The sequence below is a fragment of the Ambystoma mexicanum genome, chromosome 13, assembly GCF_040938575.1.
Source record: "Ambystoma mexicanum isolate Mex_15411 chromosome 13, UKY_AmexF1_1, whole genome shotgun sequence".
In the NCBI taxonomy this organism is placed as follows: domain Eukaryota; kingdom Metazoa; phylum Chordata; class Amphibia; order Caudata; family Ambystomatidae; genus Ambystoma; species Ambystoma mexicanum.
In genome coordinates, this window is record NC_090938.1 from 728,793,146 (window position 1) to 728,805,529 (window position 12,384).

Consider the following 12,384-nt stretch of genomic DNA (forward strand, 5'->3'; position numbering starts at 1 on the left):
CTTGGAAGGACCCCAGATGAGCTCCCCACCCTGTTCGAGAGGCATCCATCACAACTGTAGCTTGAAATTCCGGCTCCAGAAACGGAATTCCTCGCGTCAAATTGTCAGAGAGTTGTCACCACCAAAGCGCTTCCTGCAAGTCGCTGTTGATCACCACCTTGTCGGATCATAATCCGCGACTTTGAGCCCACCGGTCTGTCAGAAATTCCTGCACTGGTCTCATGAAAAGACGACAGTCCTTCACCAACGGAATAAATGACGCCATGGCTCCCAGCAGCGACATGTAATTCCTGACCGATACTCTTGTTCCGACTCTCCACTCTGCCGCTTTCTGCTTGAGTTTTTGAATTCTCTCGACAGAAGGCTTCACCAGACCTGACTGAGTCTGGAATTCCGTGCCCCAAAACACCAAGCTCCTGGAGGGAGACAGAAATGATTTTTCGAAGTTGACCGCAAAGTCCAACCGTTGCAACAGCTGCATGGTAATGTTGAGACTTGCCTGCGTCACCGCCGGAGACGAGCCCTGTATCAGCCAGTCGTCCAGGTAAGGATAGAGTTGATGACCTTCTCGTCGGAGTCACGCCGGCACCGGCGCTAAACATTTCGGAAACGTCCTGGGAGATGTTTTTAGACCGAACGGGAGCACTCGGAATTGGTAATGATTCTGACCCACCACAAACCGTAAGAATTTCCTGTGTCGTCGAGGATAGGCGTTCCTCACGTTGGTTAAATGAGATTGGGATACCTAAGTATGTATATGTATCAGCCTCTTCCAGGGGAACATTTCCAAGCGTCCAACCATATCTTTTAATCCCACTTCTATTTTGCTTGAAAATCATAACCTTAGTTTTGTCTAGATTAATTAATAGACCATGACACATTGCGAAGTGGTTCAGAGTGGTGCGGCTGTGCTGCAGCCATGATCGCTGTTTGGTCCATAATTAAAATGTCATCTGCAGAGGAGCCACCAGGGGGCGCATCGATGTGCTAGCAAATCAACCTCGGTCCACTCAGTAAGGCTAATATAGGGATTGTTTCCCCCCCAATTAGCCCCCAGTAACGTACCCTGACCCCGCCCAGACCAATCTGACATAAAGCGCCCCGTGGGGGCCAACAAGGGGGGTCGCTAGCCCACGGGAGAGCAGAGATACGCTGCGTCACAGACGGAGCGGCAAAACAAAATTCTCTGACCTAGCTTGCAGCTCCGGAGGATCCTACAGTGAGGCCGCGGAGTCCAGGCCGTGACAAACTCCTGCAATCCAGAGAGACGAGGCAGTCCACAACGCTGCCTGCAGATGACAAGAAGCAGGCGTCCACCAGCAGAGACCCCCTCACCTTACACCGGCAGACACCTGAGGGGAGGAGGCCTCAACAACGGCAGGCACCGGCGTCGTCGATGAGAGGGGTGAGTAAGCAGCTACCCCTGTCCACACCAAGTGGCTGAAAGGAACCCACAGCATGCGACCGCATACGCCCACTTTCTCTTGCACAACAAGGAACGAGAAGCCTGGCAGAGAGGGACAGGAGGGGCATTGGCGAAGTTTGCGGTGGACCTCTTTCCTGAGCTTTGCGGCCAACTGGGAAGCCACCCTCAGCCTACAAATTCCTCCGTGGGCCCAACCAGACAAGGAATCAGGTGCCTGGCCCCAGGGGGCCTGAAGAATACTGGTCACTGGCAGACCTACCCAGGGAGAGGACAAGAAAGCCCCCTTGGCCCCCAAGCAGCCACAGTAGTGCATCAGAGTAACAATACCCTGAGGGGACAGCACACTGCATCGGGTATGTGGTGGAGGCCTGGGAGGGCTAAGGGGGCCACACAGGAAACTCGCTCCCCATCTCAAAGCTTCTCCATGGAGCCCACGTCGTGACAGCCACCACCGACCTGTGATCCTCGAACACTAAACCTTCTGTACCCATTTACGGTCCACTTGCGCTCGCCCAGGTTCATAGGTTCATAGGTGGACGTGACGCAGAACACTGTGGAACACGCAGAGCACCCTGAGAGGAGACCCCCAACCCCAGATCCGGCATGGGCTGGTGACTATCATGTAGACACCTGCAGGGACACAATAATACCCAGCAAGGAATAGTGGAGGGGTCTTGCGGCGTGTTGGTACTGCTCAAGGTCCAGCAGTACAAGGAGTGTCAACAGTTCGGGGCAGACCAGGTGGGGGAATCCCAATGTCCCAGCCTACCGTAGTCTAGCCAGGCAGCAGCATCGCCTCCACACGTATGAGCTGGGCAGACTCATTGCGGGAATTCCAGTACAACGCAGCACCCAAGCAAATAATCCCACAACCACACTCAGAGGATCCGAGCATGGCAGACGACCTGTCGTCTATGAGGAAGGACATGGCAGCGATACTGGAGGAATTGAAAGGATTAAGATCGGACATCACACAAAGGCTGGACGGGCGCGATAAAAAAAGTGGTTGACTTGGACGATCGGATTCAAGGTCTAGAGGCCAACCAATCCTCGGTGGACATCTTGGAAACACAGTTCGACATGAGGATCTCGGAGCTGGAAAGACAGGAAGAGGAATGTGCCCTTAAAATTGATGATTTTGAGAACAGGCAACAGTGTAATAACCTCAGATTCTTTGGGTTCCCGGAGAAAGAAGGCAAGACGCAAAGAGACATCATACAGGGAATTAACAACATCGTCAAAAAACTGTTCAATTAGGAGAACACTACGGATCCCACTATTGACAGGGCACACAGAACCAGAGGTGGAACACAGGGCCCCTGCTCCATACTGACTAGGTTTCAATACTATCCAGAGAAAGCAAAGATCCTTGAAAAGGCCAGGCTGGTGGGCCCCATACAATGGGGTGACTCCAGGATCAGCATCGACCAAGACCTATCATCCTTCACACTATCCAGACGTCACCTCTGTGGCCCCCTGACAACATGGCTCAATGCAAAAAGGAACCCGTTACAGGTGGGGCTTTCCCTTCTCTCTCAACTCTGAACTAGAGGGATACAAATATAACTTGATAACAGAAGATGACATTGGCAGGTATCCCAAGAACTTATGGGAGAATCTACGCAGAGCGGAACCGACTCAGCACCAAGAGATGTGCAGGGAAAATCCCCTAAGGGCAGAGAAAACCATTGACAGACGATTCAATAAAGCTGAATCCACCTTCCCCGTCGCAGCCTTGAGATGCAACCTGGCAAAGTTGGAAGAGCGTCCTGGTGGATACCCTGCTGAATACCTTATTTAAGAAGGGAGCATATAGGTCAAGGCAGCAGGGGTCATCCGCCAACCCCCAGCCCTTCCCCCATACAGAGGGAGAGGCCAGACAGTGGGGGATCTGAAAAGGTTGGAGAGATCGGAGACAATCAGATGTGATCAGTTGAAGGGGTGTGGAGGGGAAAGGGGTTAAAGTGGGACACATTATAGGCATTAATCTTGGAGGCTAATCTTGAGGGGGGCTCCAAGGAACTACAACGATGAGAAAAGGAGGCCTGAAGCAGCAGGGGAAGCTGGTGGTCTGGACCAAGGACGGCAAGTATTGCATCAACTGTCCAGGCGCGATCAAAAAAGGGGTTGGAGTTGAAACTGTTGGGCAGACGTGTGTGGGTTGGGGGATATTGTTTAAAGTTGCGAACACCATAACACAGGGGGTGCACCGAATACCAATGATAGCAAGGGAAGGCATTAGTCAGGACAGCAACCAAGGTTTTACAAACCCAGAAATCTCATGCAGGATATGATCTCCGGGCTGTCCTTAGGCTCACTGAACGTTAGGGGCCTCAACTCCCCAATGAAGCGACCCCTAACGATCAAAGAATTCACTCGCCTGAAGCTGGACGTTATTTTCCTGCCGGAGACCCACTGGAAAAGGGGGAGCGAGCCAGCAATGAAAGCAAGGGCAATTTAAAAGATTCTTCATGCCTCATATGTGAGGGTAAAAAAAGAGGGATTGCAGTAATAATCGCAAACAAGCTGGGATTCACAAAACTCGCTACCCTAAGGGATCCAGAGGGACAATACATAATGCTGAAGGGGCTAATAAAAGATCAAAAGGTTTCCCTGATTTCGACCTATGGCCCCAATGACGGCCAAGACATCTACTGGGAAATAGTGAAAAGGAAAATCAAAACATTTGCAGAAGGGCCCTTAATAATGATAACGGGGAGGTGAAGCTGCCGATAGTTTGGGAGGAATTCAAGCCCACTTTACAGGGCAAGCTAATCCGGGTAGGAGCGACAAAGAAAAGGGAAAGAGAGAAGGAGGAGAAGGCCTTGAGAAGCAAGAAAGATGCCCAACAACCCAAGGGAAAGCTAAAATAGCAAGTATCCCCAGAGAAAATGGCCAAAGTACAAAAACTAAGAACACAGTTGACAGACCTCCTCCTATTTCAAACAAAGAGACGCCTAGTGTTCCTCAAATAAAAATACATGGAAAAAGGTGACCGTGCAGATAAAATATTGGCCTGGAAGCTGCACGCGCAAATACATTCTAGACGGGTAGGGTCCATCCGGCAAACGGGCTCAAAGAAGGTATTTGAAGACCACCAAATAGCAGAGGAGTTCTGTAAATACTACAAGACCTTATACTCAGTGGAATACATGGGGGATGGGGCAAAATATTGACAAATTCCTCAACTCCCTCCCGTCACTGGGAATCTCACCAGAACAGGCAGGCACCCTAGAGGCCCCCGTTCATGGCGGAGGAAGCCTGCGCCTCGATGGGGGAGATGAAATCGGGTAAATCCCCAGGGGAAGGTGGCTTCTTGGTCTGCTTCCGTAAAACATTCCGCTCGGCACTGGCCCCCTTCCTGGCGGGGCTGTTTAACTAGGTACTGGAATCAGGTGCCCTCCCAGACTCACTACTAAAGGCCCTGATAGTGGTTCTCCCCAAACAAGGTAGGGATCCAACTCAGTGCCATTCATACAGGCCCATCTCGTTATTGAACATCGATGCAAAAATTCTGGCAAAAATGCTGAGTGTCAGATTGTAAGCACTGATGCCTGCGCTGGTAAACAGAGACCAAGTTGGCTTTATCATGGGAACTCAGGGTGCGGACAATATCCGCAAATCAATTAATTTAATACATCTAGCCCAAGAACAAAACCTAGAGGGTTTCCTGGTCTCGATCAACTCCGAAAAAGCCTTCGATAGGGTGGAGTGGGGATACACGTGGAAGGTGCTTGAGAAAATGGGTCTGGGTCCCAACTTCCTTAAATGGATCACTGCACTATACACTGGACCAACAGCAAGGGTGCTAGTAAACAGTACAATATAACAACCACTCAACCTAACCAGGGGAACCAGACAGGGCTGTCCCTTCTCCCCCCTTCTATACTCCCTCTCAATGGAACCCTTAGCAATAGCAATCAGGAACAGCCCAGACATTAAGGGAATCAAGTGTGGGGGGACAGATTTCAAACTGTCACTGTTTGCAAATGACATCTTATGCTATTTGTCAGAGATGTCCCACTCCATCCCCAAACTGCTTGACCCAATTAACATCTTTGGGGCATTCTCGGGCCTTAAAATTAATAACACAAAGTCCAGCATTTTGTCGCTGCACCCGGGCCGCACCCAAGGGTTGGCACAGGAAACACTGCGAGGGATTAGGTTGGAGGACAAGGAAATAACATATCTGGGAATCTGCATCCCCAGTGACCTAAACAGTGTGGTGGAAGCTAACTTTACCCCCGCCCTGCCTAAACTGGAGGTGGACCTTGCTCACTGGACCCCCCCGACTCTCTCCTGGTACGGCAGAAGGACGACAATCAAAATGACGATTCTCCTGCGACTATTGTACCTCTTTACAGCACTCCCCACAGGCATCCCAGACACTTTCTTTGAGAAACTCTTCCAAGATCTCTCGCTTTATCTGGCTAAGGGAAGAGACCCAGAATTAAAAGAATTACAATCACTCTCCCTAAGGACTTTGGAAGCTTTGCCCTACCAGATTTTTACCTATACTATAAAGCCACCCAACTACGTATTCTACCAGAGCACTTAAGGGACGAGATGGGCATGTTTTGGTCCTACTTGGAGGACATGTGTGCCTCCCAGGGTAAAATTAGGGACCTGTTATAGGCTCCGTCCAAATCAGTTCCATCAGCCATTAGGGCGCATCTGGTGCTAGAAGTAATATGGACACTGTGGAAGGACAATGGGCGCAATGCAAACCTTTCCTCCTGGCCCTCCCTGCTGAGTTCTCTGTGGAGCTCACCAACAAAGTTGGGTAAAAGAGGATTTAAACACCCACAAAGGTGGTCTGACATTGGCTTGGAGAGGGTGGGACAACTATTCCAAAAGGGGAGATTTAAAAGTATAGAAACACTAAGGGAGGAAATGGGGGAGAGGGAATTGACAGTAATTGAGTGCTTAGGCTTAAGACCAGAGATTCCTTCTCAAATTATCACGCCCCTTGACCCCCTTCGAACGAGTTCTCAATGAGTCCACCACCAGGAGGGGAATTATATCCAAACTGTATAAAGTACTGATCACGGTGAACCTGACGAGCAGACAAACTTTCAAGCAGGTGTGGAAGGTGGAGACCGGGAGGGAAATATCTGCAGAAACATGGGATCAGGTCTACCGAATTATGTTTCACGGGAACCTGTTTACAGCGACAATGGAAAACAACTTCAAAATGTTGCATGGCTGGCAGCAAGCCCCCCTGAAATTGTCCAAAATGTATGCAGGTGTTTCCCCCCTTTGTCCTAGGGAGTGTGGGGAGCGAGGCAAAACATATCATATGTGGTGGACATGTCCCAAGATTCAGGTGTATTGGTCGGAAGTCCTCAGTTGGATGAAAGAGGTGACGGGCATAGCCTTTACGCCCGACCCTCTACAAATGCTACTGGGGGCTCCTCTGTACGGCAGCCTCATGGACCGCAAACCCACTGTCACCAAGCTGAACACTCCTCTGTACTGCATCCTCATGGCCCCACACCCACTGTCACCAAGCTGAACTCGCCTCTGTATTGCAGCCTCATGGGCCCCATGCCCACCGTCACGAAGCTGAACTCTCCTCCGTACCGCAGCCTCATGGGCCCACGCCCACTGTCACCAAGCTGAACTCTCCTCTGAACTGCAGCCTCATGGGCCCCAGACCCACCGTCACCAAGCTGAACTCTCCTCTGTACTGCAGCATCATGGACCCACGCCCACTGTCACCAAGCTGAACTCTCCACTGTACTGCAGCCTCGTGGCCCCACGCCCACTGTCACCAAGCTGAACTCTCCACTGTACTGCAGCCTCCTGGCCCCATGCCCACCGTCACCAAGCTGAACTCTCCTCTGTACTGCAGCCTCATGGCCCCACGCGCTCCGTCACCAAGCTGAACTCTCCTCTGTACTGCAGCCTCATGGGCCCCACGCCCATTGTCACCAAGCTGAACTCTCCTCTGAACTGCAGCCTCATGGGCCCCAGACCCACCGTCACCAAGCTGAACTCTCCTCTATACTGCAGCATCATGGACCCACGCCCACTGTCACCAAGCTGAACTCTCCACTGTACTGCAGCCTCATGGCCCCACGCCCACCGTCACCAAGCTGAACTCTCCTCTGTACTGCAGCCTCCTGCCCCATGCCCACCGTCACCAAGCTGAACTCTCCTCTGTACTGCAGCCTCATGGGCCCCACGCCCACTGTCACCAAGCTGAACTCTCCTCTGAACTGCAGCCTCATGGGCCCAAGACCCACCGTCACCAAGCTGAACTCTCCTCTGTACTGCAGCATCATGGACCCACGCCCACTGTCACCAAGCTGAACTCTCCACTGTACTGCAGCCTCATGGCTCCACGCCCACTGTCACCAAGCTGAACTCTCCACTGTACTGCAGCCTCATGGCCCCACGCCCACCGTCACCAAGCTGAACTCTCCTCTGTACTGCAGCCTCATGGCCCCACGCGCACCGTCACCAAGCTGAACTCTCCACTGTAATGCAGCCTCATGGGCCCCACGCGCACCGTCACCAAGCTGAACTCTCCTCTGTACTGCAGCCTCATGGCCCCACGCGCACCGTCACCAAGCTGAACTCTCCTCTGTACTGCAGCCTCATGGGCCCCACGCCCACCGCCACCAAGCTGAACTCTCCTCTGTACTGCAGCCTCATGGCCCCACGCGCACCGTCACCAAGCTGAACTCTCCTCTGTACTACAGCATCATGGCCCCACGCCCACCGTCACCAAGCTGAACTCTCCTCCATACTGCAGCCTCATGGGCCCCAGACCCACCGTCACCAAGCAGAACTCTCCTCTGTACTGAAGCCTCATGGGCCCCACGCCCACTGTCACCAAGCTGAACTCTCCTCTGTACTGCAGCATCATGGGCCCCATACCCACCGTCACCAAGCTGAACTCTCCTCTGTACTGCAGCATCATGTCCCCACGCATCCTCACCAAGCTGAACTCTCCTCTGTACTGCAGCCTCATGGGCCCCACGTGCACTGTCACCAAGCTGAACTCTCCTCTGTACTGCAGCCCCATGGGCCACACGTGCACCGTCACCAAGCTGAACTCTCCTCTGTACTGTAGCCTCATGGGCCCCATGCCCACCGTCACCAATCTGAACTCTCCTCTGTACTGCAGCATCATGGCCCCACGCGCTCCTTCACCAAGCTGAACTCTCCTCTGTACTGAAGCCTCATGGGCCCCACGCCCACTGTCACCAAGCTGAACTCTCCTCTGTACTGCAGCCTCATGTGCCCCAAACCCACTGTCACCATGCTGAACACTCGTGTGTACTGCAGCATCATGTGCCCACGCGCACCGTCACCAAGCTGAACTCTCCTCTGTACTGCAGCCTCATGGACCCCAGACCCTCGGTCACCAAGATGAACTCTCCTCTGTACTGCAGCCTCATGGGCCCCACGCCCACTGTCACCAAGCTGACCTCTCCTCTGTACTGCAGCCTCATGGGTCCCACGCCCACTGTCACCAAGATGAACTCTCCTCTGTACTGCATCATCATGGCCCCACGCGCACCGTCACCAAGCTGAACTCTCCTCTGTACTGCAGCATCATGGCCCCACGCGCACCGTCACAAGCTGAACTCTCCTCTGTACTGAAGCCTCATGGGCCCCACGCCCACTGTCACCAAGCTGAACTCTCCTCTGTACTGCAGCCCCATGTGCCCCATACCCACTGTCACCAAAATGAACTCTCCTCTGTACTGCAGCATCATGTCCCCACGCGCACCGTCACCAAGCTGAACTCTCCTCTGTACTGCAGCCTCATGGGCCCCAGACCCTCCGTCACCAAGCTGAACTCTCCTCTGTACTGCAGCCTCATGGGCCCCACGCCCACTGTCACCAAGCTGAACTCTCTTCTGTACTGCAGCCTTATGGGCCCCACGCCCACTGTCACCAAGCTGAACTCTCCTCTGTACTGCAGCATCATGGCCCCATGCCCACTGCCACCAAGTTGAACTCTCCTCTGTACTGCAGCCTCATGTGCCCCAAACCCACTGTCACCAAGCTGAACTCTCCTCTGTACTGCAGCCTCAGGTGCCCCAAACCTACTGTCACCAAGCTGAACTCTCCTCTGTACTGCAGCCTCATGGGCCCATGCCCACTGCCACCAAGTTGAACTCTCCTCTGTACTGCAGCCTCATGTGCCCCAAACCCACTGTCACCAAGCTGAACTCTCCTCTGTACTGCAGCCTCATGGGCCCCACGCCCACTGTCACCAAGCTGAACTCTCCACTGTACTGCAGCTTCATGGTCCCACGCCCACCGCCACCAAGCTCAGCTCTCCCAGTGCTATGCCTCATGGTCCCAACGTTCACTGAACTGAGATGATCTCCCTTCTGTACTACTGCCTTGTGGACCCCACACCCTCCTGGGTTCTCCTCTGTATCAGAGTCGCATGGGCCCTGCACTCTCTGAGGTAAAGCTGAGCACACCCAATACTACAGCATTGTGGCTCGACTCTCACTGACACCAAGCTGAGCTGTACTCTGTATTACATGCCTCCTGGGCACCACACTCACTGACACCAAACTGGGTTCTCCTCTGTAGTACTACAGCTTCGTGAGCACCACACTCACTGCCATTGTGCTGGGCTCCCCTATGCTACAGTCTCATGGAACAACACGCAGCACAAGGGAGCCATGGACCAACACTCCATAGCACTGAGCTGAGTCATCTGCGCAGTAATATAGCTTCCTGAATGAGCAAAAAGGTATTTATGTAGCATTTCTCATCAGGGGCACAAGAAACAAGGGTCAGAGAACCAGTAATTGAGTGCCCACTTTAGCATCATTCACTCCAACTTGAAAGAAAGCTGCTGACATACCTGGCCCTCTGACATCCACATCACGGCAATCAGGGTCTTCCTGAGGTGGCGTGAGTGCAATGGATTGCGGGATGTGGACACCAGCTTTGATGTGCTTCTGCGTCCACTGGCGGTGGTCCAGGATGGAGGACTCATCATCCAACTGTGTAAGAGAAGCAGATGGGAAATGGCTCAGTACAGATGGGAAATGGCTCAGTAAGTGTTTACAAGGGCACTATATCCTTGCAAAGCTTGATTGCATGCTGCCAACGGACCAGCATTGCAGAGAAATTGAGTCTTCTCAGCAGGGCAGAACCTGGAGGGCTGACACAACTGTGATCGGTCTTGTTATCGATGCTGAAGTCATGCTGCCAAGAGATATATTTATTGAAGAGCCTGCCATCAAGAACTCTGGAGCCCAGAGGCTATTCAGAACTAAAGTGAGACAAAATCCTAGAATGCATTTCACCATGATGTGTCAATGAGGAGCTTGATTGCGTTTTCTGGGAGATGTCCAATTAAATGCACGACTCTCAAAGGACCAGAGACCGTGAGCTGGTTGCCCCAGACTGAATAACATAATGCTCTAGGTAAATGCAGGCACCTCGAAAGCCTCACTAGAAGTTCCTTCCACAATGCACAATATGAGGCTAAAAGATATCTTACTTGGTACCCATAGGCCTATGGTCAAATGAAATGTCCAGAATGTATCAGACTATGAGATTAAAGCATAGGATGCAATGTCAGGCAGACCCAAGTGTAGGCCATGTTTTTTTGTTTTCCCTGTCCCGGTCGAGCACAGTATTATAAATACTCCGGGACTGGAACTGACTCACTGACAACACCCCACCATCCCAGAGCAGCTGCTCTGGTGGAGCGTAGGCAACCTGCAAAAAACAAGGGTTAATACAGGAGATGGACCACACGGCCACACCCTGAGTTCCTTGATAGTTAACAGACACCAGAGTGAAATTTTATGGAGACCCCCGACGGGATCCATCTTTATTAAACATGCCCTGATTCCCCCAGCATGAGCTCCATCTAAGTGGGAACCAGCTACAACAGCTCACCCTTCCCTGGAGGGGTCCCAGGTATCCTAAGGATGAGCTTGCTGCAACCAATCCCCTTCCAAAACCTAGGTACCACCCACATGGAGAGTGAGGCCAGAGGATGGCCTCTGTGGGTGGGCCCATCTTGCAAGGCGGCCTTGGGCAGGCCGCCAACCTATGCCACCACCTCACGACAGGGTGCCTCCCCTCTACCCCCAATTAATAACAATAGCCATCTACATAATATCCTATCTATCCTTACTTAGCAGTTACCCTTCTTAACATTCCCCTAATACCTCCCAACTCTCCATTTCCCCTTCCTTAACATTTACCCTACATAACATGAATCCTATATACACATAACTACTCATACGTGTATACACAGACTCACAATACATACACAAAATAAAACATATATAACAATGGGGGGACTACTGCAGTCAGTCACCCCTACACAGTACCTTTGAGGACTGTCTGCAAGCAAGGCTGTAGGGTGCTAGTTGCAGGCTGGAGCCTATTCCCTGATGACACTGTGTGAGAAGATGGTGTTTGGCCCATCTGGTGTTTGGCTGTTGACATAATGCAGTCCTTCAGGGTGACCCCGTCCACCACTTGGGGTCACCTCACTACCCATGCTCTGTGAACTGTCCTTGGCGGCCCCCTATGCACATGGGGACTGACCACACTCAATGCTGCACCCACGGCCACGTTATTGTTAACGGTGGGCCCCTTTGGCTGGGGGGGCCTACCTGATGTCACTGCTGCACGCTGCGGTAAAAGTCTTAACTTAGGGTGGGTCCCGTTGGATGGGGGGCCCACCTGACATCACTATCCCGACCTGCGGCCTAAATATTATTTTAGGGTGGGACACATGGGCTTGGGGGCCCATCCGACATCACTCCCATGACCCGCAGCATTATTTAAATTCAATGGGTGGGCCCCGTTCCCTGTGGGGCCCACCCAATGTCACCACTGCTCCCGGGCTCCATTTTCAGTTCAGGCAGTGTCCCCATAGCAACAGGGATGCCATCATGCTCTGCGGCCTCCTCTTGGCCCGTCCCCTTAGCAAAGCATTGTGACAACACAGG

The 12,384-nt window shown here is 52.5% G+C and overlaps 1 protein-coding gene across 1 annotated transcript in view; it reads right to left on the bottom strand.

Annotated features, from left to right (window-relative positions):
* The window catches only part of LOC138521830 (neurogenic locus notch homolog protein 1-like), a 478,650-nt gene that overhangs the window by 64,364 nt on the left and 401,902 nt on the right, over nt 1-12,384 (bottom strand). The window contains exon 30 of the mRNA XM_069634949.1: nt 10,269-10,410. Coding sequence (XP_069491050.1) covers nt 10,269-10,410 — 142 coding nt within the window. The remainder of the gene's footprint in view (nt 1-10,268; nt 10,411-12,384) is intronic.